At 43.7% G+C, this 25,846-nt stretch overlaps 1 protein-coding gene across 5 annotated transcripts in view; it reads left to right on the forward strand.

Moving 5' to 3' along the window:
- HERC3 (HECT and RLD domain containing E3 ubiquitin protein ligase 3) overlaps nucleotides 1-25,846 on the forward strand; it is a 98,423-nt gene that overhangs the window by 22,120 nt on the left and 50,457 nt on the right. For all 5 annotated transcript variants that reach the window (XM_084855622.1, XM_084855620.1, XM_084855618.1 and 2 more), the window contains exons 2-11: nucleotides 2,408-2,672; nucleotides 13,280-13,439; nucleotides 14,888-14,964; nucleotides 15,404-15,625; nucleotides 16,916-17,007; nucleotides 17,954-18,084; nucleotides 18,637-18,797; nucleotides 21,044-21,120; nucleotides 21,877-22,001; nucleotides 22,911-22,973. In XM_084855622.1, the coding sequence (XP_084711748.1) occupies nucleotides 2,447-2,672; nucleotides 13,280-13,439; nucleotides 14,888-14,964; nucleotides 15,404-15,625; nucleotides 16,916-17,007; nucleotides 17,954-18,084; nucleotides 18,637-18,797; nucleotides 21,044-21,120; nucleotides 21,877-22,001; nucleotides 22,911-22,973 (1,334 nt within the window). In that variant the 5' untranslated portion in view covers nucleotides 2,408-2,446. The remainder of the gene's footprint in view (nucleotides 1-2,407; nucleotides 2,673-13,279; nucleotides 13,440-14,887; nucleotides 14,965-15,403; nucleotides 15,626-16,915; nucleotides 17,008-17,953; nucleotides 18,085-18,636; nucleotides 18,798-21,043; nucleotides 21,121-21,876; nucleotides 22,002-22,910; nucleotides 22,974-25,846) is intronic.

Genomic DNA, 25,846 nt, shown 5'->3' on the forward strand with positions numbered 1-25,846 from the left:
CACAAGTCAGGAATTTCCTGGAGGGGCCATGTTTTGCAGAATTTGTCTCCCAACAAATAACTTAATAACTTCCAAACCTGTGGGGATATACACAGACATTTAAAGAGATTAAAATATAAACATCATAAATTTTAACGTGAAAAATTAAAACTGCTATAAAAAAACCTCAAAGAACCTCCATGTTCAGAGTCAATATACTGCTAAATACCAACTTCTGGAAATAGACCATTGGTCTGGGTGCTGTTGCCTTCATGCCCTTCTTGTGGGTTTCCTGGAAGTATCTTGTCCTGGATTTTAGGAAATAGTTGATCTTGCTTATTGGACTTGCTGGAAGACTATTGAAAAAATGCTAACCTACCTCTCTTAAAACAATATAAGATCTCTTATCACAAAATGCAAATACCAAATGTTTAATAATAAATAATGAAAAATTTGAAAATAGAAATAAGTACAAAGTAGTAATTGTATTAAAGGGAAGATACAGGTTCACAATGAATTCTGGGTAACTGGCATAAAAAATAATGGTCAAGTTGACCTGGATGGTATCCAAAGAGAAAATACTGAGTTAAAGCCCTATCACTTGGGCCAAAATGTTGTTTAAGTAATGAACAGGTGTGAGAGTGTTTTATTCTAGCTCACAACTTAGTTTTGCTTATCAGTTAATGAGCAAAAAAAAATTATGAAAAATATTATGAAAGGTATATACATCAAAAAGCTTGATCTACAGATGCCTAGAAGAATTTATAGACTTAATGACACAATCCCAGCATGGCTGTCTGGGGTATGCTGGAGTTGCAAGTCTTTTTTCTGTCTAAACATGCATAAGATTGCACCCTAAGTTTAATTAGCAAATTTTGAGTAAGGAGTTACCTTCTCAAATGTATAATTCAAAACTGATCTTGTCTAGCCTGAAAGGTGTACTTATAAGACTTTTTTGTACATTCTAATTTTTCAGGAATGTTTAATAACAATGCAGTACTTAAGACTGTGAGCCCTAATTTATGAGACAGTAGACAATATTAGCTATGAAGTAATTTCTATTAAAAATATATAATTATGTGCTGATTTAAGTTTGCAGGAGCTTCTTATTGGAAGCTCACCAGGGCTGTGTACCTGTCAGCTGAATAGCCTATTCAGTACTGAATGGAGAACTTGGTACTTAGAACGCGATCTCTCCTTTTAAAGATATTAGGACTAAAAGTCTTAAGAACAAGAAATGTTTAAGAAATTCTATTTCCTTTTTGAGCTATTAAAATCTAAGGATCTTTAGCAATGCTCTGTTTAACAACAAAAATGTTTTCATTTGCACAATATATTCTAATGTGATGCTATAAGTATATTTCTAATAAAAATGAAAAATGGATTTAAAAAAATTCCTTTCCTAAGTCTTGTTAGTACAGAACCGAAATTGAATCCACCTAAAACAATTTTTGGTGTGCGTGTTGTTTGAAGTATATTGATCAGCTATGGGAGGTTAACTGGCAGCCAAAGGCTTCCTAAATACTGGAACTATAGGTTGATAACACTCAGCAAAGACCCAAATCTGTAACAATCTGGCTGGCCACTGTTGGAAAGGATGCCAGCAATAGCAATTCTTGTTATTAGAAATGGATAGTGTCTATAATAATAGGGGATATGTGTCTGTCCATCCATCAGCGCCATAGTGCCAAGACCCTGAAATCTAGACACATGAAGCTTGGCGTACACATTGATGGGTGTGCACTTTGGGGTTATTGCGTTTTTTACATGCATTAATTAATTTTAATTAGTTTAAATATGTCCACATGGTTGAGGCAGTTATCTTCAACCCCTACGGGGAGACTTCTCTAACCAGCACATCACTTTGTGGTCTATACAGTTTAAAGTCAGGGGAGATTAGTAGGTTGAGGGACAGAGCTATATGCCTGCCCCTCCCCACTGCTGTGGGACAGCCCCACCCCTCAGGAAAGGAGTGGACAGACCCCTCCCTCAGGGGTGCCAGCAGGCATGGCTTCTCTCCCATGGGGCAGGCACAACTTGTCCAACTCTGCCAGCTGTGTAAGTCTGTTTGAAGGCTTCCCTGCATCAAACTGAGGGCTATTTCAGCCCGTGTGAAGCCAGGTCTGTTTGCTAGTAAATAATAAAAGCTGTAATAGTGCCACATGTTGAAATGCCTTCCTAAATAAAAAAAGGGCTTTTCACGACTCAGCAAAGGGCATAAAGTTTTGAAGATGGATGGGCATCCCTAGGATGGCTATTCCATGAACTGGAGGCCACAAAAAGAACCATAGTTCCCTTGCTCTCAGGATGGAGATAGTGTCAGACAGGAAATGGCTTCCTTCACTGGTGTAACTTCCTATTGCCGTCGTCTGGTCTGTAGGTGATTCCTAATTTTTGATGGTTCCTCCCTTCTTTTTTTCTCCCTCAGGAAACAATCAAGCTACATGTCTTGCTAAAACAAGAGAAGATGTTATGTTGGGGATATTGGGCTTTTGGACATCCCGGGGCAAGTAGTGCTCTCCAGGCTATTATCCCAGAGCCTCGGACCAGTGGGTTCATTCATGAGAGGAGTGTCAAAGAAGTGGCTTGTGGTGAAAACCATTCTATTTTCTTGCTGGAGGATGGGGAAGTATATACATGTGGCGTGAACACCAAGGGGCAACTAGGCCATGAAAGGGAAGGAAGCAAGCCAGGTATGTTGTTTTCTGAGCCCTTGGAACCAACCACTGTTTTTAGTTTAATGATATAACTCTACTGGATTGCATTGGATTTATGCCTGCTGTTTCTGTGTCTTTTTAATCTTGGTTTTTATGCTTTTATTGTAACATTTTTATCAATTGTACCCTGTCCTTGGAGTTTTGAATTTGAAGGATGGACTAGAACAGCTTTCCTCAACCTAGTGCCCTCAATATATTTTGGACTTCAACTCCCATCAACCCCAGGCAGCATGACCAATGGTCAGGAATCCTAGGAGTTGTACTCCAAAACATCTGGACAGCACCATGTTGGGGAAAGCTGGTATATACTGTATAACTCCACACACACCCCTGAGGCCCTTGTGATCTCGCCCCACACACCCCGGGGTTCTGTCCCTCCCTACACCTCCCTCATCATAATGCTGGGTATTTTGCTAGTATATATTTGCAAAATATGCACTACATTGCACAGGGTACCGGAGGTAATTCTTTGATCCAGCAGGACTATCAAATGTAACTCATTGCCTCTGTTCACTCAAAAGAGCGATGTACTCATGTGAGGGGTTGAACTCGACGGTCTTATAGGCCCCTTCCAACACTACTGTTCTATGATTCTACAAGTCAGGAGCTTACAGAGAAGAATCATGAGAACTTTTCTATCTGGAAGGTATGTGTTAGCAATTCAGAGGGAGCAGGGAGGCAAGCTGTTGCCATCAGCAACTCTACCCGTTGCTGCTTCACCAGTTAGCACTGGGTGCCTCCTCCATTCATGGAGATGATTTAGAAGCAACTTCTCCCTGCAGCGTGTTAATTTGGGTTTGACGTTCCCCCCAGTGGGTAAGACTGAACCAGGGACGAGGATCACAGACTCAGAATTATAACTACAGCAAACTAAACAACTTATTGATACTCAGTGCTCAATACAGGGATATTAAGGAACTAATGCTGTGAGTATAAGTGCCTACGTAAGAGTATAAAATAAAATCTACCCAGGCAGTCCAGTGCAATCAACAAGGCAGTGCAATGCGAATAAAGAACATTAATCAAGACAGCGAAATATGAATACAAAATTAGCAGCAGTTTGAATAAGAATAATTGACAGCAACTACTAATAAAACCAATACGATATATATGTATATAGCCAGGCTCTACATTGCATCTTCTTAGGGCACAACCCTATGCATGTTTAGACAGAAACAAGTCCTACAACTCCCAGCATTCCCCAGCCAGCATGGGTGGCTGGGGAATGCTGCACCCTTAATAGTTTAAAAGTATCCTAAGTTTCCTAGCCATTCTAACCACGTCACATTTTACCACCAAGAGAACGTCAGAGCTACCAATTCAGTGTGATAGGTTCAAGGGCGTCCCCTACTCCAACAACACACAGCAGAAGCAGGAACAACAGGAAGGAAGGAAGGAAGGAAGGAAGGAAGGAAGGAAGGAAGGAAAAAGGGGGGTGGCTGGAAGAGGAACTGCCCAAAGGAAGAGGAAGTAGCAACCCCCCCACTAATGGCATCTTGCTTAAGGACCCCCCTTTCCGTCAGCCAACCCTGGCCCTGTGAACAAGGAAAGGGCGAGAAGTGAGGTGAAGTGTTGTTGTTTCTGCCATTTCCACCTGCCTGGATTAGGCCTTTTGTACCTCACAGCAACCTGTATAGAACTCACTGTCATGTGAGCAGGAGACAAAGGGAAGCGAGCAAGTCTGTCACCATCATCACCTGATATGGCTTCTCCATCAGCTGGGACCATGGTCCCTCCACTCACAGGTGCCATTTTGAATAAACTTGGGAGTAGGAGAAGATGTGAAAGAAGTGAGCAAGGCAAATAGTCACCATCATCGTTTCTACCTGCTGTGGCGATTCCATCATCTGCGACCAAGTCCTTCCCTCTAGTAGCAGTTTATTTAAGACCCAAGTGCACCTTTTTAAAAAACATGGGAGGGGAGGGACTTCTAGGGTTGGTATTAGTTGATTTGGGTTCTTTTTAAAGGTGTGTTTTACTTTTAATTGATACTTGTGGTCTGAGAATTTGGAGAGGGAGCTGAACAGAACCAGATGAAGTGTGTGACACAGATTTCTTTTGAGAGAAGGGCAGTAACAGCAGCAAGAAAACATCAGTGAGTGGAAATACATTTGGCTGGACTGAGGAAACAATTAATACTTTGATGGCGAGCCTGTTGGGCATAGAGATGGATATTGATTAAATTGTTTTTTTGAAAAAAACAAATCAAACTGTTTTTCCATAGATACAAATGGATGCAGTCTTTTTATATCATAATGTTGGTCAAGTTTGTAAATGGGCATAATTTCTGAAGGAAAGCAGCCAATGTTATTTATATCTTGGATGAATCATGTCTGTGAGTTTGTACATTCAGGCAAAAACTGTTAATAATTGCTCCATCATCATAGGTAGGGTTGCTTATTTTCAGTGGTGGGCTAGTACAAATATGTGTGTGTGTATGTCCTGAGCCGACAGAACAGGCATATAAATATAAGCTGTGAGCGCTTGTAATCACATTTTATGTGGCTTGACCTAATAGGCCTCTAGCTAATCAAGGAAACTTCCGAAAGTAGCATGTAAGCTGTCCCTTAAAGCAGGGACATATGGGGCCTGTTTGGGCCTGTGGGACATTTGGAATTTTGAAATTATGTGCTGGGTACCACCACAAATTAGCTGCTGTGAGGGGTGGGGGCAATCACAAAAATCTTGGGAACTCATCCCCCCCATATGAATGCTATCTCACTCTGGCTTCTCTCTCTCTCTCTCTCTGGCTCCTCTTTGATTTCTCTTTTCTCTCTCTCACTGGCTCCTTTCTTCTCCCTACACACACACACACACACACACCCTTGAACTCGTCTCTTTCTCTCTTCCCCCCTAGTCAAGTGAATGGAGCAATCTCTCCATTCATTTGCATGGGTGAGAGGAGAAGCTGCCCTGCAAAAATTGGCTTCAGTTGAGGAGGAGGGGCCTACCCCCACCCAGGAGCCTGTTGCTGCAGGGGGTTCTGGATGGGGCTATGGGCCTCATCCCCCTGGAAGCCATTCTGGGCCAAGGCAGGCTTTTTTCCTTCCTCTTCAAGTGAATTGAGTGATTCCCTCATTCACTTGAATAGGGAGGGGGGAAAAATACTCTGCTAAAAATTGGCTTGAGACAGTGAGAAGCCCACCCATCCAGGCTGTTGCCCAAGGGTCCTTGATGGGACAGAGGGCTTCTGTCCCCTCAAGATGTTCTGGCCCAAGGCAGGCTTTTTTCCTCTCCATGCATGTAAATGGAGTGATTCCCCCATTCACTTGAATAGGGAGGGGAAAATCCCCTGCTGATAAACGGCTGGTGGGGGGCCGGAGCCTATTGCCCCAAGGTGGAGAGTGGTCTTTCCTCCCCTCCAGCTGTTCTTCAGCTGAGTGGGCTTTTCCCTCCTACACAACTGAATGGGGAAATTGCCCCATTCACTTGTGGAGGGGGAGATCCTGGCGGGCATCTCAGCCTGGCTTTGTGGGTGCAGTGGCACCTGTGGGTGTCACATTGGAGACCCTCGCTTTAGACCCTCATCATGTGTGTCAAGGGATTGGGTGTGGGAGAGGTGGTGGTGTGTGGTCCTGATCTTCCCCCGCGCATAGAGGATTGCTAATTTGACAACTATGTTAGGAAGCCTTAAGTGTTGTATAAAGGTTGTATAAAAACTCAATTTCAGAGGTTGGGAAACTGCTGGGTATCATAGGGTCAAACTGCACTTTCCATTAAAGACAGAGCGTACAACTACCCCTCTGCTTTTTAATAACTCACAAGTAAGCATGTTGGTCCCTAATATGGATTGGGAGCACTGTGCACAAGGAGGGAGTGCTCAAACTTTCCCGCCATGTGCTCCCCTCCTGATACCCGCCCCAAGGTTTAAAATGCGAGAAAAATCCTCTATTGGTGCCAATGGAGTTTTTTGTTCTTTTTTTTTTACATCCAGTATGTGTGTGCATAAAATATTGGGAGGGGAGGGGAAGTTCAAACATCTCCTTCTTGCACACAGTGGTCCTGATCCATATTGGGCACCTGCATGCTTATTTGTGAGTAATGCAAAAGTCGAAGAGCAGTTGCATGTTTTATCTTCAGTGTAACATGCAGTTTGGCCCGCCACAAGGTGCTTACTCTTATAGAAACCTCTTGTGCTAAATCCTGGCTTAGCTTTATGTGCAAACCAGGCCATTGTCAGGGAACCAAATTTTAAAGCCAATGCTGCACTCTGTACTTTTCCTATAATTCCCACAGAATTGAAGCATGCATACATACAGCACTGAAAATAACCAGCAAAAAGCCTCCTGCACTGGGTGAATGGCTACCAGTTTATTCATTGCTGGAGCCCGCAAAAGCTGATGGGGGAACCAATAGGTCCCTTTGTAGAGGCCTACAGAGCTGAAGCTCTAACTGTGTTTGTATCTGATGACCAAAGGGGGCTGCTGTAATCTATCGGAAGCCAGTCACTTGTCAGCTGAAGAAGAAAGAGACTCATTGTATGACACCTGAGGTTTCTGTGTCCTCATGTGTCTTGGCTATCTGTGGCATACGCACTGCTGCTGCAGAGAACAGCTTGAGACCCACACTTCCTTTGGCCAAAGGTGCTACTCAGGACAGCATTGTAGATCTGTCATAGGAGCATAGGAAGCTGCCTTATACTGACTCGGGCTCTTGGTCCACCTAGCCCAGTATTGTCAACACCGACTGGCAGCGGCTCTCTAGAATTTCAGGCAGGAGTTTTTCCAGCACTACTGGAGATGCTGGGGATCAAACCAGGAACCTTCTGCATGCAAAGCAGGTGTCCCACCACTGAGCTATGGCCCTCCCCACTAATGAAAATTCAGTGGAACATCCACACTCTGCCTAGTGCATCTACAAATGCATCCTAGCAAGTGTAATTAAGATAAAGAAAGGATTGCTGTAGTTCAGCAGCTAGGAAGAAAAGCATGTGAATGATTTATGAATTGAAGGATCGTCCTCATTATACTTGTCTCTGCTGTTCTTCAGGGACTAGAATTTCCATTGAAAGCCTTCAGGTCTTCCTGTAAAAATTCTGTTTGTCCCCGCCCCGCCCGCCCCACTTCTGCATAGGATCCTGTGATATTAAAGGAACAGACTGCTCGATCCGAAAGTACATTCCATCTGGAAAGGAACTAACCCATCTGCTTGTGAATCATCCCTATCTATGTAACTGCTTAAAATGGGAAACAGAGGCTGTTCTCCCGAACAGCTATTTTCAGTTTCACAAGCTTTTAACTGCAATATCAACCTCTTAGCTGAGCACCATCTGTACAAAAGCCTTTCTCCGCTTCCTGGTCTGCTCCTAGCATGCTGAGAACCTCCTTTTGGGAATCAGGGTAACTCAGTATTAAAACATGTACTTTATATGCTGAAGGTTCTTACCTCCAGTTCAAACATCTTTATCCTGAATCCTTAGAGAACTGCTCCCATCATAGTAGTCAGAATTGGTAAAACCATCACTGTCTGTTTCCCTCCAGTTTGTTGTGCAGATAAAATAGGGCAAAGACTTATTTGCTGCCCTGGGCAGAGGTAGACCTAATGGGACTAAGATACAGGAGGGTAGATTTTGGTTGGACAGCTGGGGGTGCTCTAGCTCTGAATTTCCTGCATCAAATGGGGTTAGACTAGATGACCTCTAAGTCCCCTTCTTCGTGATGATTCTATCAAGTGTCTGTTTTCAAATGTGTCTTGTATCTTGAAATATATTACAGAAATTAACAATCCCAAGTATAGTTTTAGTGGGAATTGTTTAAATCAGAAGTGGGCAACTTGTGATCTTCCAGGTGTTTTGTCCTATAACTCCCATGATCCCTCACCATTGGCTATGCTGGCTAGGGCTGATGGGAGTTGTAGGACAAAACACCTGGAGGACCACAAGTTGCCCACCTCTGAATGCCAGCCCACAAGTTGCCCACAAGTGGCCAGCCCTAAAAAAAAAGGTTGATAGTTTGGTCATAAAGTTTCCTCTCTCGAGAGCAATGGGAAGCAAATGCCAAAGGAGAATCAGCCTTCTCCTCATGCATAACTGACTTGGTAACCTTTTTAGAAATGCTTTTACCTTTTTATAAAGTGGAAACACGCTTTCTGTGATACGCTGATTATATATATTCATTCTCTCTCTCTTTTCAAAACAGTTCAGCACCCACAAGGCTGTGATCAAATATGTAAAACACAGCCAGAGTATGGCTGCCACTGAGGGCACTTTCATACATTCAAAGGGGAATTTTGGACTCGTCTTTCCTGAACGGCACCTCTCCATGCCCATGATAATCCACTTTTGAATCTGAGGGGAATTTCCAAGCAGTTTGTGATAAGGCATGAGGGTTCTGAGCAGGGGCGTTGCTAGGTTCTTAAAAGATCTGGGGCACAGGCCCATAACACAGATTTGCGAGTCTAAGCACACCCCTAATATATATATATATATCTGTGTGTGTGTGTGTGTGTGTGTGTGTGTGTGGTGTGTGCATGTGGTGTGCTTGCATGTGTGTATAGTTTACATACAAGTGCAAAAAAGGGCCACAGTTGTAGAAACTGTGATAATTATAATTTGTATAATAATAATAATTTGTATCTACCTGTGATACAGATGCTTCTGTTATCTACCAGTATATGTACAATTGTATCCATATGTATAATTATAATGTTCTAACAACAACCCTATTCTAAATAGATTATTTACGTTATTGTGTGTGTTTCCATATTGTTACAATGTCATATTAGTATAACCTGACCCACTTAAAGTTGTCTGTTTGTTCACTAATTTCCTATAGATTACATACATACATACATAAGAAGTGTGCACTGACCCCCACACCCCACTTCAACTCACACCCCAATTCAGTGTTTTGGAAAACATCCCGCTTCTGCTCTGGCCAATTTATAGTCGGACCATTTCAGCTCAGCACCAAACCTGAGTCAAGATTTGGAAAAATGAGTCTTTATGTTTCCTTCTGACTACCATGGGAAATTAAAGAAAAACTGTAACTTTTTCCTCTTGGTCAGAACTGGATGATAATTTCAGGCATAGTAGCCTCCTAGGAGGGATACCTTCTCAATGTCAGAAAAATAGGTGCAGGGTTTATATTTTGATTTTCTTTTAAAGGGAACTGCCAATAACATCTTTATTACTTGGAAGAATTGGATAAAATTTTCAGGATTCATTGCCGCATCAGAGAAGATCATGTCTGCCAAATTTCAGAATGATAGCCACAGGGATTTTTGTGCAAGGGTGGCCTTGACAGTTTGAGGTCTCCAAAAGAGGACATACTTATCTCCCTATTTTCTTTGTGGACCATTGTTCTGAAAATTACAGACAGCCTAGAGTTGTCCCTAAGTAAGAAGCCAGCAAAGTTTCAGAAGGATAGGTGCAGCACTTCATGTGGAAGGGGAGTTCTCCAATTTGGGGGAGGGAGGGAGTTGCTTTCCCTTCCCTTCACCCTTCCCCAATAGTTTTTAGGTAAGTTTGTATGAAAATGCACAGGTCATTAGAGGTGTCCCCCAGGCAAAAAACGTGCATGAAGGATATACATGCATGAAAATTTAGAAATACTAGAATTTATTTACATGTCACCAATGTTAGCAGCAGGGGAACATGGGTGGGAAGGTGCTATTGCACTCATGTTCTGCTTGTAAGTTTCCTATGGGCATCTCGTTGGCCACTGTGAACAGAATGCTGGACTAGATGGACCTTGGTCTGATGCAGCACGGCTCTTCTTATGTTCTTAAATATAGAGTGCCTCTGAGCATATGCAGAATGCTTTTCTTTCAGCACTGAGCACTTACATTCTCCCACTACCAATTCTATTCCCCTCTATGCAGCCATCCCTCCTCATCCTACCATCCTCCAGCATCTCTTCATAAAAACAGATGTCTTGTTTTGTGCAACTCTCCTCTACCTCCTCCTTGTTATGCACAAGGTCTCATTGTATCTTCCTCCCCATAACTTCATTTGTGCCAAGACTTCACCAGGATTCAGCCAATGAGTCTGTTTTCAAAACTAGGGTTAAGTTATGGAGAAGCTCTGAGCATGTACTAAGTGCCTTCCCTCACCAATGAAGCTAGAGTTCATGCAACCCCCCCCCCCCACACACACACAAATGGCAAAACATGCATAGAACTGAGCTGAAAGGGTAATCAATTCATTAGACGGAATTGGGTAGGCACTGTATTAAGCCTGAAGTACCACGTTCACAACGCAGGACTTATTTCTGAGTAAATATGCAGAACATCAAGGTGCAAATTTTTGTTACCCTACAAAAGTAACCTGTGCTGGAATCCCATGCACACTTCTCTTGAGGCAAAGCCTCATTAAACATAATGGGGCTTCTGAGTAGGCATACATAGATTATATAAATTAACAGTATTTATCTCCCCTCCACTTAAAAAACAAAGCCCAAAATCCTGTTTTTATTAAAGCTTTCTTATCATAGTAACATAGGAAGCTGCCTTATACTGAGTCATACCCTGGGTCAATACTAGCCCAGTATTGTTGACACTGAATGGCAGCAGTTGCTTTCTAGGATTTCAGGCCAGATTCTTTCCTAGCCCTACCTGGAGATGCTGGGGATTGAACCTGGGACCTTCTGCATGCCAAGCACGTGCTCTACCACTGAGCTATAGCCCTTCCTATTGCTGGATAACGGCAACTGACAAACAAAACAGCCCCAGATTTGTTTCTCTGCAACCATGTGGACCCACTTTTCTCAAAGACTTGAGTGAGAAGGAGAAAAACTAATCCTCTTGTCTGTTTGTATAAAGTCAAATACAGTTCAGAATTTCTCTTTAAGAATTCCTCAAGATAAGCTTTGGGTGGAATAAAGAAGAGAAAGAAAGAACAGGATAGGGGGAGGAAGAAGAAAAGAAGAATGGTGATTGGAAATGCATTGTGGCAGGGGGTAGAGAAAAAGCCATGTGGCTCCTTTCAGAGGGGTAGTTCTTCAGAGGAATTTGGGAGGCTATGAAGGGTTTGTAAGGATTACATGTACTTAAATTAACTTTATGAGGTGAGGGCTGAGGGCTTTTTCTAGCTTTTTTAAAACTGTAGAACCTATTTAAAAGCCTCTGCAGTTGTTCGATCATGACGCCACATAGTTCTAACCCTCCTTTTGGAATAATTTGAGTCCTACAGCTATTTAGGAGAAATTAAAATGGAGGGGGAGAAAGAAGTTTGTGGAGGCTGATTGGATCCTTTGCTGTACTGAAGCTACTAAACTTCTGCAGAAGCCAAAGTTTCCAATTTGGGTAGTAAAATCAGATGCAGTGTGAAATACCAGTATTTCACATGAGGCTTTTTTGTCCCTTTCTCCTCCGTCTTCAAAATTTCATTGCAAGCAAGCTCCCAACAGTGAGCATGGAAGAGCAGAAAAGGGGGGGGGGTTGCACTTCCAAAAAAAGCTACACCAGAGATTAGGGATAGTGACCTCCTAATGGTCACCTTAAACATCTTCTGATTAGGATCTCTAATCCCCTGTATGGCTTGACAGTTTTTTACTTTTTGTTTTAGTCTTTGAGAAAAGGAAAATTTATGCATGGCTAGCACAAAAGCCACTCGATCTAACTGTCTGAAATTTGGCAGGTTCAGTCAGCTCCATAGGGGCTGCCAGATCCCCCAATTCCATAAACTTATGTGGAAACACAAAAAAAATTACAGCTCTTTACTTTGACAGATTTTCTTGAAAAGAGCAGATTTTACCTGTGGCTAGCACAAAAGCCACTGGACCTAACTGTCTGAACTTTGTCAGGCTCAGTCACCTCCATAGGTGCTGCCGGATTCCCCAATTCCATACATGTATGTGGAAGCATTAAAAAATATAGCTCTTTGCTTTGGCAGATTTTCTTGGAAATAGCAAATTTTACCTGTGACTAGCACATAAGCCACTGGACCAAACTGCCTGAAATTTGCCAGGTTCAATAAGCTCCACTGGGGCTGTCAGGTCTCCAGATTCCATGCACTTATGTAGAAGAATGAAAAAATTATAGTTCTTTGCTTTGACAGATTTTCTTGAAAATAGCAAATTTTACCTGGACCTAACTGCCTGAAATTGGGCAGGTTCAATAAGCTCCATGGGGGATACCGGTTCTCCAAATGTCATGTATTTATCATACAAACTAAAAAAGTTATGTCCGTTTCTGTTTTCCGATGCAAGTCAATGAGAAAATGTAAAAAAAAAATGGCAATTAGGACAGCTCAAAAGATCTGGGGCACAGCTCAAAAAAGATCCGGGTCCCGGTCCCAGGTGGGCTTCTCTAACGACACCCCTGGTCCTGAGGAAAAACAGTCACCCCGCTGAGCATGCTCTGAAGTAGCTCTTTTGTTCCTGACCAAATGATACATATTCTCACATGGAGTTACAACCCCTTCTCTACTTAGGCTTCTCACCAGGCTCAGTATTGTTTCAAGATAGACAAAAGTGAACTGATTAGAGTAGAAGGGGAGAGACAGACTTTAAAGCTCTCATTAAAAAGTCCATCTCTCTCCTTCTACTCTTCCCTCTTGCACTTTGCTTTGAACGATAGGTACTGGGTAACAGGTGTTCTGTTGCTTAGTGTGTGCGGGCAATTTCTTTCTTATCTTTCCTCAGAGCAAATCAATGCTCTAGCTGATCAGCACATTATCCATGTCGCCTGTGGAGAGTCCCACAGCCTGGCCCTCAGTGACCAAGGTCAGCTCTATTCCTGGGGCGCAGGCAGCGATGGCCAGCTAGGCCTCACCACAACAGAAGACTCAGTGGCTGTACCAAGGTACCCATAACAACAATCAAATGCTGAGATTTCCTGTGTAGTTTATTCCATCCTAAACCTGCAGTGGAGGGTTTTAGATACCAGGGGTATTCGACTAACACTTTTCACATGTTGAGGGGGCTGTATGCACCAGCCATGCCCCTGACTGGTTGCACATTAGAGTAGGGGTGGACAGAAGGTAGATCTCCAGATGTTTTAGACTTCAACTCCCATAAGCCCTTGCTAGCATGGCCAATGGTCAAGAATACTGAGAGTTGAAGTCCAAACCATCTGGAGTTTTACTTTCTGCCCACCTCTTCATTAGAGCATGAGAAGAGGTCCTCTGTGTGTACCAGCACACCAAAGTATGTGTGAGGGGGGCGGGATCCTGGGCCAATTAGGATCTCTCTAGATGTGGAGAAGCTCTATGCTTGTACACAGGGCTTTTTTGATGCTAACTCGTTGCATGGCTGTTGGAAATGGTGGGGTACCCATGCGGGCCTGCAGCCCTCTCACACATTCTTTTAGCATGTGAGAGCATTTGTCTGGACACTTCTCCCCATACCATCAGAACAGCTAAGCAGGGCCTTCTCCATTGTGGCCCTCACTTTGGAGCAGGGGTAGGAAATCTTTCTGACTGAAGGCCAAATTCAATTTAGGATAAATTCTCAGGAGCTGCATTCCAGTAGTGGGCAGGGGGTCAAAGGCTCCAGGGGGGAAGGGAAGGGAAGGGAGCTGAAGGCAAAAGGGGTGGGGCCAAAACACACAAAAAACCCACCAGCATATTTTTGTTCAAAGCATGGCCATCTGGGGAATCCCGGAGGGCCAGATTTGGCCCCCAGACCTGAGGTTCCCCAATCTGCCCTAGAGGATGCCCACATCAATAGGTGCTGCCAGAGTCTGTCATTATTGGTTTTTTGAAAGGGGACTAAAGCTTATTTCAGCAGGGTTTGGGTTGAGGTATTTAAATATAAGGTGAAGGGATTAGAAGGTGCTTCACATTGTAAGTTAATGTGATTTGGATTGAGTATAAAGGCAGTGTATCAAATTTTAGTTTCAATTACATTAAAGAGGATGTGTGCTGAGAAACTTGAAGGCTTGCATAGACGCTCGTTAGTTCATGTTGAATTATTACATCCTCCTTCTCTTGCCGTATTGTTAGGCTGGTGTTGGTGATTTTTTAACAATTTTTTGGTCTGAGGATTTGATTGGCTTGTTCATTGCAGGCTGCTATTTTTATTTATTTCATTTATTTTATTTTGTGTCCGCTACACAAGTGGATGCTTGGAAAAACTTGAGATTATTTTGTTTATTTTTATCCATCCCTCCATTGTCTGCACTGAACTGCAATATTTTTAAAAGCAAAGCGTTAATATAACCATGTCTTCTTAAATTATAAAAACTAGATGGATTCTATTACTGTGTATTTCTCCTGTTATTTTTTTAATATATATATTTTGGTTCTTTAGGTTAATAAAAAAGCTGAACCAAGAGATGATACTACAAGTCTCCTGTGGCAGTTGTCACTGTCTAGCTCTTGCAGCTGGTATGGTAATATTAATGTATAATAGTTAAGCAATTGTTACTAGGGCTGCAGCGTTAATTTGAATTTTGAGATGGTCTCCCAAATTCATTGAGCCTCAAAGCATTGCATGTATATTATTTGAGTAATCCTCATAACTACCATGTAAGACAGATTGTTATTATTATCCCAATATTATCCTATATTGCAATGAAAAGCTGAGGCTGACAGAGAATGGTTTGTCTTTGGCCACCTAGTAAATTCATGACTGTGGTGGGATTTGAATCAGGGACTTCCCAATGTACCTTCTAATGCAGTCAATAGTACCTAAATTACTTAAGGATACAGTGTCTCCCCCACCCCCAGCCTCCCCTGGCAGAATGATCTTGTGTCAGTATGCTGCTGCTCTATAACAAGGGATTTGCTTTTCTAACTGCTGTTGCCTGTGTCTCCTTTTTTTCAGATGGGCAGTTCTTTGCGTGGGGACAGAACAACCATGGGCAGCTTGGGCTGGGTAAAGAATTCCCCTCCCAAGCCACTCCTCAGCGTGTCAAATCGCTGGACGGGATCCCTTTGGCTCAGGTTGCTGCTGGGGGCGCGCATAGCTTCGCCTTGTCTTTCTCAGGAGCTGTGTTTGGTTGGGGGAAGAATACCTCAGGACAGCTGGGATTGAGTGACGAACGAGGTACTTTTACCTATTTATGCATGGCAATAATGAGTCAAGAAATGGAACAGCTCCTTGCTCTTACTGCTTTTCCCCCTCATGCTTGACTGTTGCTGTTGCTCAGCAGTTGGAGGGGGTCTCTGGGCTGAAGAAGATTGCTGCCTCCTCCCCCCATTATTCTGAAAAAGCATAGCACTTGAGAAGGGAAGTCAAGAAAAAGAAAATCAGGAGATTTTCTCTTCCTTCTCTTCCCCTCACGCTTCCCCCCCCACCTCAGGTGGTATATACAGGGCAGCATCTTATGGAATCATAGGGTTGGAAGGGGCCTACAAGACCATCGAGTCCAGCCCCCTGCTCAGTGCAGGAAGCCTGATTCCCAGGCGGTCTCCCGTCCAAGTACTAACCAGGGCTGACCCCGCTTAGCTTCACACAGATGCCCTCACAGATTCAGTGGCATGGCAGGAGTAACATTTGTCTCAGCATGACCACGTTGACAGTTGCAGCCTTCCTGGTGGGGTTCAGTTTGAGAAAGATGGCCGAAACATTTGCTGCAGCACTCTCATACGTCCCTGCAGAGAAGCAGCTTCGGTCAGTGTGCTTTTGCTGGATAAGACATTACTTCTGCCATGCCACTACGTCCACAGGGATGCTTGGTTATGGAGGATTTTCAGTCTCTGAACACGGCCTTAGTTTGTAGTTCCCCCCACCCCCATCCTATTGTTCAAACGAGTCCATGTAGCTTTACAGGAAGATAGGCGCACAGATAAGTGTGTATTTCACAGGAGTTGACTATTTATGGCTATCCTTGGTTGTTAAGCTAAAAAACCATGATCACCTGATCATGCTCGTCCCCTCCTGCCTTTACTGATACCTGATGGAAGCAAGGTCTTCCACTGAGTTATGACTACTCCCCCCCCCCCCCGAGCCACGCTTTCCTTCAGAAGAGTAAGGCAGGGTGTGTACTGGCTTGTCCCTGCACTGCCAAAGTGCTCCAATTGCCTTGGAAAAGCAGTGGTTAAACCACTCCCAGCAGGGCTGGAGCCAGGGGTCGGCATCATTGGGCAGCAATTCAGCTACAAATACTCTTTCCAAAACCAAATAGTGAAACCCTGCACAGCCTATGTTAATTTTGTTAAATCCACTTCCGCAGTAGCTTGTTGATTTAAAAAAATACAATAATCTACACAGTCAGTTTTGTAGATGAGATTACTGAGTCTGAGGGACAAGGCTTGCCCAGAGCTGCCCTGCATATTTTAAAATATTTCTCAACCTTATACCTGCGATGCATCTATTTTATACCCTCTAATGCAGACCGGGAGTCTCCGTGCCATGTGAAGCTCTTAAGGATGCAAAAAGTTGTCTATATCAGCTGCGGAAATGACCACACAGCTGTCTTGACAAAGGTAAAGGCGCATCCTGCGGAAGCTTTGGCACTGGTGCAAGTGGGGCGGGGGTGGGTGGAAATGCTTGCAAGTTTGTAGTCCCATCTCACTTAGCTCCCTCCCTCCCTCCTTCTCAGGCCATGCTTCTTCTTTAAGGAAAGTAATCATTGTTATATAGTGAAGACAAATACCTCAGAGTGCATTTCCCTCACCGCTGAGCAACTGAGTGCACTGTCCCTTGGGTGTATGCCATCTGGCTTCAGCAACTTGTTATTTTTAATTTGTCAATTAGCTCTAAAATGTCATCCTTTGTTACCTCTATCTGACTTAGTTCTGCTTGTGTCCTCCACAAAGACATTGGTTTGAGTGTGGATATCTCAATATAATGCTTCCCTACCCAAAATGAAACAAAACAAAAAATACTCCCTGCAAGAAAAAAAGAAATAGTTGGGAGCTGGCCGATTAAAATCTTTCTCCCCAATGTCTGAGGTTTTTAAACTTCAAACTACAGGTAGAAGAAACTATTTTTCACTCTTCCCTCAGATATGACTCCCTGCAAATAAAATTTTAAAAAAATACATAGAGATTCTACTCCACCCGGTTTCCATGCTGTGCTTGTTTTGTTTGTTTGTTTGTTTGTTTACTTAGGAGAGTTCTTTTAGATAGGGGAGCATTAAAATTTAGATTTTTCCTACTTTCATTCTGAAGTCCATTCTTGAATAGACTCTACAACCTCATTCCTACGTCATTCTACTGTATGTGTAGGCCAGGACTATGTGCACGTGCTAGGGCAAGGGTGGGAGAACTTTGTGTACAACTGGAAGTGTCGTTGACACTTTTGTTGCAGCTAGTGGTTGGGCTGAAGAAGCAAGCAACATTAAAGCTGCTTGCCTCTACAGCCAAGCAGGCAGCTGCATCTGAGCGCCTGCTCTTCTCTAAGTAGAAATGTATCTCCTTTGCTCACCAGAGTGGAGGGGTGTTCACCTTTGGTGCGGGTTCCTGCGGCCAACTTGGCCATGATTCCTTGAATGATGAAGTCAACCCCAGAAGGGTTCTGGAGCTGATGGGCAGTGAGGTGTCCCAGATCGCTTGTGGTAGGTGAGTGATCTTATGTGCTCCTCCTTTGCCAGCATGGTGGACATCAGTGTGTGTTTGGTCAATAGCTAAATGGCAATTGGAACACTTGGAACCAAGTATCAAGCCGTCAGAGTTAGAAAATGGTGTTGCACACTCTTTCCTATATGTCATATATTCTTCGTATACAAAGCTGTTTTTAATTTGGGTGGATATTGCTGTTTTTATTCCTAAGAGCTTTCATAGCAAGAGGTTGGGACACGTGGTGACATCTGTGGAAGCTGCGAATTCAGATCTCAGCACACTCTTGGTATGACTTCCAAGCACATCTTCACAGCCATATGGGCCAGATACATTTCCCCCCAAATAATAACAGTATGTTGAAGAAATAAGGGTACCTTGAAGGCTTAAATAAGTTGAATGGGGGCGGGGGGTGGGAGAGAGAGTGGGTGGACTCTTTTCTGTTCAAATTTATACTGACTGTGTTGTAGCCTTCTTAAAAAAGCAACTACACATAGGAGAAAATATGTTAAGCGTCTCACACACTTTGTAACATTTGGGTTTTCTTACTTACAGACAGCACACTCTCGCCTTTGTGCCTTCTTCAGGAATTATCTATGCATTTGGCTGTGGGACCAGAGGCCAGCTGGGAACTGGGCACACCTGCAATCTTAAATGTCCTTCCCCAGTCAAAGGCCAATGGGCAGCTCATAATGAGCAGTTCTCTGGTAGAGCAGGTAAGTGTGACTAGAAAGGAACAGCAGCACTGAGACTTTGGATCATGCATGCTTCGTATAGTGGGAGCAGGTGAAAGCTGAGCCTGGTGAGGCTGCAAGTCAACCTGAAAATGCTGCTTTGACCTATGTCCCATTCTGTGGTTACCTGAGGCTGACAGGGTACCTGACAGAGTCAGATCTAGCAAGGAGAGTACAGTTGTGGTAGAACAGTCAGGTCTAGGCAGGCGAAATTGTGTCAGGCAGGTAGAGTCTGGTCAAGGTAAGTGCATCAGACACAGCAAGCTAAGTGAAGGCAGAAGCCCTTTTGTGTAAAGGGCAGCTGCATCAGGACCATGGATAGCTCAGAATGAGCTTTGCTGGCTGGAGCTCTCTCCTCCTAGAAACACAGGAAGATGTTGTCTCAGCAGCAAGCTAGAGCCAACTGAAACTATACATAGGCAACCATGATCTGTAGTGTAGTCTGCTCCAGCTCCTCTGGAGGAGCTGGCTAGACTATTAAAGGGCCCTTGCCTGATTCTGTCATCTCAGACTTGTGTGAGAGTGGGAAGATGGAGGTTCTGCCAGGAGTTCCTCCTCTGACTCAGAGGATGATGCAGGGCCGTGTCTTCTGGCCCCGTGCCCTGGTATACAGGACTGACTGTCCTTCCCCTAAAAGACCAGTCTGATCCTTGTCTTTGTCACAGTCTTCTCCTGAACCCTGAAATGCCACATATTGGGGGCCATGACAACAGAGAGCCTATTCACACATTTATTTTTGAGGCAGTACGTTTATGTGATGTACTGACATTACCACCTCACTTTACTGTTGGGAATGTTAAAGTGTGAAATGGGCCCCAGTTTCAGACTTTGAAAGTTGCCGCGCTGGAACGAGTGCTTGGAAACTAGCATTTCCCTCCTCCACCACCCCTGCTTAAGTGGTAGTTTGCCTGTTTTACACATGTCAGCACTGTTTGGTGCTTTTGGCTTCCTATATCAAAGTGAGGTGGTAAAGTTGGCATGTGAACACCCTATAATTTGAGATGGTAAGCGTTAATTTTGGCTCCATGAACTTTCCTGAAAGGAGGCTGGCCTCTCCAAGAACATTCCCTTCTCATTAGCAGGACATAGTATAGCAATATCATGCCTCTCCCTTTACCTCCCTCAGTTTCAGCTTGTCCAGCCAAAGATACCATTAATAGTTTCCTCCTCCCCACATCTGCCAGGTTGCAGCCACAACTGAGGCAGGTGTTAATGGCTCACTCCTTGTCTACCTATGAGATACCACCAGCTCATCTGTAGGTTTAGTGACTGAATTTAGTTTTATTAGGCCAACTCACATTTCCATCCATAATAATTTTTTTAAATGTTTGTGACCGGAGATGGAATGCTAGGACATTCACTTCTAAAGCACTACAGTGTTGTGTATTCAGACTACTATTGTGCTATCATAATTTTCTCTCTGTGCTGACAACAACACTCAGTATGGATGAAAAACCGGCCCCCAGTGTTCATGTGATTTTGACTCTTAGATCTGTTCAACTGGTGCAGGAAGTTTAAGGAGCCTTGAGGCCTGCAGCAAGATGTTTTCTTTTGCCTCCTGTTCCTTCCCACATTTCTGTGGTAGCACTTGTATATTTGGGCACACCTGGTTGGTGATGTTATCGCTGACTGTTTTCTTGCTCACTTTCATGTACATGTTTATGAGCCTTTTGCACCATTCCAGTTGTGGTTGCTGTTGTCTTTTGTGCAGATACTCAAGGGCCATAGCTCAGTGGTAGAGCCCGTGCTTTGCCTGCAGAAAGTCCCAGGTTCGATCTCTGGAATCTCTAAGAAGCCTGGAAAAGTTCCTTTGTCTGAAATCCTGGAGTGCTGCTGCCAGTCACTGTAGACAACACTGAGCAAGATGGACCCATAGTTTGATTGGTATCAAGCAGCTTCCTATGACTCTGCTTTGCTCTGCTTCACAGTATGCTAAATAAAATGGAGTCTTCAACTGCGTAAGAGTGTGCTGCCTGTATGAAGCTAGGGAGGTAACCCATTAGTTCACTGTTTTGGAGATAATAGTTAGTGCAACAAAGAGAAAGCAATGGCATAAACATATCTCAAACGAATGCATTTGGTCTCTGTGTTTGAGCTGGAAGAGACAGACACTGACCCCAAAGGGTCACTCCGATCTGGCTTTTGTAATCCTGGTTTCCAGGTGAAAAGGAAGTAGGATGTTTGTGACTGCTGAGCCATAACTAATTGGTATCAATTTTCTTCAACAGGTGCCTGTATGTATTACATTGTTAAACATATCTTCACTGGAGGAGACCAGACGTTTGTCCTTTGCTCTGAGACAGAGGTAATCTACAGTTATATTAATTGCAGGGCTGTGGGGGAGAATTCATATCTATGGACTTTGGGAATGTTATTTGCCTGCCTCTCCTCTATGAGTGGTCAGATCCAGGCCTCAAGCTCATGCACTTAATCCAGTAGAATGCAAACTTTATATCAGGGGTCACCAACTTTGGAGGGTCAAGAAGCCATTTTTGGCCAATCCCGCCCCCAGGCGCACTACAGCTGCCAGGACACCACCACTGAATTTGGCGGTGGTGGCAAAAAAGCTTGGTGGTTTGCTGCTGAAAATTGGCAGCAGACTGCTATGGAAACCTAAAATGGCAACATTTCACTTGTTTTTGAGGCAAACCAGCAATGCTTTTGCTGTCATGAATTTTGGCGGTGGGGGCCCACCCCCACTCTATCTCCAGGGTTAAGGCTGATCCCATGTTCATGCAGACATAGAATCACCTGGTTTGGGCATTCACTCCTACATGCAGCGAAGGAACTAAGTGAAAGTGGTGGGACAGTGACAGTGAACAGTCCCTGGGCAAGGTGGTTCTTGGAAATGATATATTACCTCTGTGTAGGTCATCCAGTATTATAAATGGTAAGTGTGGCTTGTTTAGGGGAGGGCGTTGCACATGGTAGGAACTCAGGCCAGATGACCTCCCTATAGGGGGAATTATTCCTGCACATTCACAAAAGCAGCAGTGAAGCCTCTGGCAGCCCTTTTAGCCCACTTTGTGAAATCATCTTTGAAACCTACATCCTCTTACAGAATTCTCTGCCAGCTGATGATTTCCGGACCATAAATCAAAGTGACTACACCTGTTCAATTAATGATGATACAATAGACATGTGGAGACAAAAGCTTTCAGAAAGGAACAATCCCAATTCAGTGAAGTATGTACACTTTTGTTGTGTTAAACATGCTGCATAGCATTTTCCATTGTAGTTTGGTATGAAATGGCCATACACATGTTCTCTGGTAGCGTGTTCCAATGTTTTCTTGGGGGAAAGGTTTGTTTCCCAACTTCAGTTTGTAAATCATCAGCCATTTGTTAAGCCTTCCTGTGACAGACTAAAGAACTGGTTGGCATTTCTAAAATAGCTGTGGGAAATAGACTACAAGTGTGTAAAGGCCAGAGGGCATTCAAGTAATTCATGTAATGGAGGAATGCACTAAAAGAAATGATTACAGATGTCAGTTCCCAAGGAAAGCAGTGCAATTTTTGGTTGGTTCTTGATTATTTGAAATAAAAAAAATATGTAGTGCTGTCATGCGTGTCAAAGGAAGAGGGTTCGATTTTCAGAAACATTTCAAGATCCTTGAGTGAGGGACAGTCAACAAGTTACCCCAGCCATGTGAAAAAGCTTCTGGGTGACAACTGCTCCATGCCAAAGGCATGATGAATACATAGAGCAGCTTGTGATGTGAACAACTCTGCATCGCATGGAATATTTTCATTCTGTCTTCTGAGGTCATCAGGAACATCTGACAGTGGTGTTGAAGCTATCTTTGCAATGGGTGGTGTGTGTGTGTGTGTGTGTGTGTGTGTGTAATCCATGTGTCAGTTAATACTTTTGAGGTGTGGAACAAAGTTCTATGTAGCAACTATCGCGGCCAGCTCTCACATGGGTCTGGCATAATTTAGGGCAGGTCAACATTCTACTAGCCCACTAGCCTGGGAGCAAAGGCAACTGAACTCATTAGAGAAAAAGAAAAGCAAACATAGTGTAAAAAAATAAAAGTGTACTGTGAACTCATAAGCAATATTCCTAATTTTTCTCTGTTTTTCCCACCACTCTAAGCAGTGAGGTTGTGCAGATCCTGTCCTCAGCCGCCTGCTGGAATGGGAGCTTTCTAGAAAAGAAGTAAGTGGCTTCAATTTGAACTGAGAAAAGCTCAGATAACTTTCTACCTGAGTCCTTGCTATAGCTAATCTTGATGGAGCAGATGTAAAGCACAGAACAGTGATCAGTAAGATCTAATTTAGTAATGGCTAACTCGGTGGCCACTACTGCAAGATATGGTGCTGGCCTCCAGTTTGGATAACTTTAAAAGGGGAATAGACAAATTCATGGAGCACAAGGCTATCAATGGTTGCTTGTTCTGATGACTATATGCTACCTCCTGTATCAGAGACAGTATGCCTATGTACACCAGTTGCTGGGGAACATGGGCGGGAGGGTGCTGTTGCACTCACGTCCAACCTGTGAGCTTCCTGTGGGCATCTAGTCGGCCACAGTGTGAACAGAATACTGGACTAGATGGACCTTGGTCTGATCCAGCAGGGCTGTTCTTATGTCTGTAGTTAGATTTGGGTCAGTGAAAAGGGCTGATTAGAACTGTGGCTTCATGACTCAGGAAGGTAGAGGCATAAAAAAAAAACCCAATTGGACTAAGTGCACCAGGAACGGCTTCTCTGCACATCCTGTTGAAATTAGTGAATGTTGCATAAAAAATGTTGTCGTTGTGGATAAGAGAAGAGGTGCTGGCTGGCTGAGTGGCTTATCTTTGCTGGTTGGTGCAGGCATAGAAAAAGCTCCTCCCTGGCTGAACTTGCATACTGCCAGAACCAATTCTTTGTGTTGACTCTGCGCCATTGCATGACATGAGCCTCCAGGAGATACACAGCTTAGAGGAGCCCTCCCAGCTTCCTTGTCTGTGTTGTTATGGCAATGGTAGCTATGCCATCAGAGGCTATGTTTAGCTCTGTATATCCTGTGAGCTTTAGCAATAAACTGGCACATATGGTATGTGATTAAAATGGAACCTCTTCCCCCAAGAGAGCATCTGCTGTTGTTGCAGCTTCTGTAATTTAGCTAGGTAGTGTGTGCCAGGGAGGAATTCTAGGTTGATGTTTGGGACTGATGTACTCTTGAAAGTTCATTTTCACCTGCAAGATATTCTAGGTGTTGCTTATGGTGGAGGTGGATGATACAGCTCCTTAAACATGTTCAAGCCACAGTGGAATTGATTTATTAGTAAAATTGCAGGTCCCTTGCCTGCTCCAGTTTATTAGATTACTGGGTGTCCTCCTGCATTAGGTTCCATCAGCTAGGAATCATAAGAAGAGCCCTGTATCAGGGTTGTAGCTGAGCCCATAGAGTCCCAAAGCAGCTCTGATTCTGCAGAGGAGAGGCAACTTGTGGGGAAGGAACTCTCTCAGACTTCAGAGGCGCAGCTGGAGGGGAAGCCCCCCCTTCTTACATCCCTGGGAGTGACAGTGAACCAGGCGTGGAAAGGGAGGGACAACCTGAACTTTTAGACGCAAGGCGCAGACGCAGGCACACGGGAGAGATTGCAGGGGCTGAGCTTTGGCGCTCAGCCCAACTGGCTCGACGTCAACGGCTGCGCCCAGAAGCATCACAGGAGAGGGGGAGATCTTCCCCTCCCACCCCTTAAGTTCAGAGAATTGCCACTTTTTTCCCAAACGGAGATCAACTGATGTCCTAACCCTTAGAACCCCTAGATGGCTGTTCCTTTGTAGTTTCTCTGAGTCTCAAGCAATTAGCATCTGTATGCCTCATTAGGATAAATAGAATTAAAGCCTTGGAAAGCAGCCCTTTTGTCTGACTGTTGATTTTGGCTATTGGAGTATTCAGTAGGCAACAGAGGAACCTTGACACCCTGATGGATCAGCAGGTTCTACCGTTAAAGTTGGCCTAAGAATAATTTTAAATAAAGTAAATTAAAAAATTAATTGAAGACCAAAGATCTATCTCAATCCCACAGCCAGGTGCTTTAAGGAAGTCAACAAGCAGGGCATGAAAGTAACACCCACCACTTGCCGTTGGGGGCTCGTGAGCAACTGGTATTCAGAGACACATGCTTCTGGACCTGCAATCTATGCATAACCCTAAAGCAGGCTATGGTTAGTCAACATGGGCAGCCAGATCCAATGGAAAGAGTGCTAGAGCCTCAGGTGCCTTGCCCAGGACATTTTATCTACCTAATTTGCCATGCAGGAGGGGAAATGTGTAGCTGGCTTCTCAACACTTGTAGCTGCTTCACCTACCAAAGTTGGATAGAAGCCTTTAGGGGGCATCTCAGGCTCTAAGCATATGGAGAAAGAGCTGTAGTCATTTACTGGCAGCATCTAATGAAGCTCATCAAAAGGGGGCATTACTGGATGCCCATAGAATTTGAATTCAGTGCCATCTAATCCAACAAGATGTGTGCGCGATTTAGTTTTTGGATCCTTTATTGGGGTGTATTGTCTACTAGTCCTTGCATATTGCAAGGCCTCTTGTGGGGGTATAATGTAAAACATATACAGGAATTTTATTTGCATACACATTGTAGTAATACATCAGTTGTGTACTTTATAGCACTTTTGCTTGACTGTGGCCAAATAGACAGACACGCTATTTTTGCACATGGCTGTGTACGTGTTTTTCCTTTACATGTTAGCTTTGGACTCGGGAGATCTGGCTTCGAACTTGCTGGGTGGCTTTGTAGATGCCATGCTCCTGACCTTTACTCCCCCCACCCCCAGCACTCTTTTAAAAAACTGGGTGTCGTGGTGGCTTACCTTGCACAGTAGTAAAGAAGCTGAGAAGTAAGAGAACATCGTTTGGATATTTAGCTCTTATTTATTTTTATTTATTCATTTATTTCTATACCACCCAATAGCCAAAGCTGTTTGGGCGGTTCACAAAAATTAAAACCAAAAAGCACACAGTAAAAACAATATAAAATATTAAAGCATTAAAACCACAATACAACAATACAACCAGAATAA

Source organism: Heloderma suspectum, chromosome 5 (assembly GCF_057233095.1).
Source record: "Heloderma suspectum isolate Gila_16-S chromosome 5, 16-S_ref, whole genome shotgun sequence".
NCBI lineage: Eukaryota > Metazoa > Chordata > Lepidosauria > Squamata > Helodermatidae > Heloderma > Heloderma suspectum.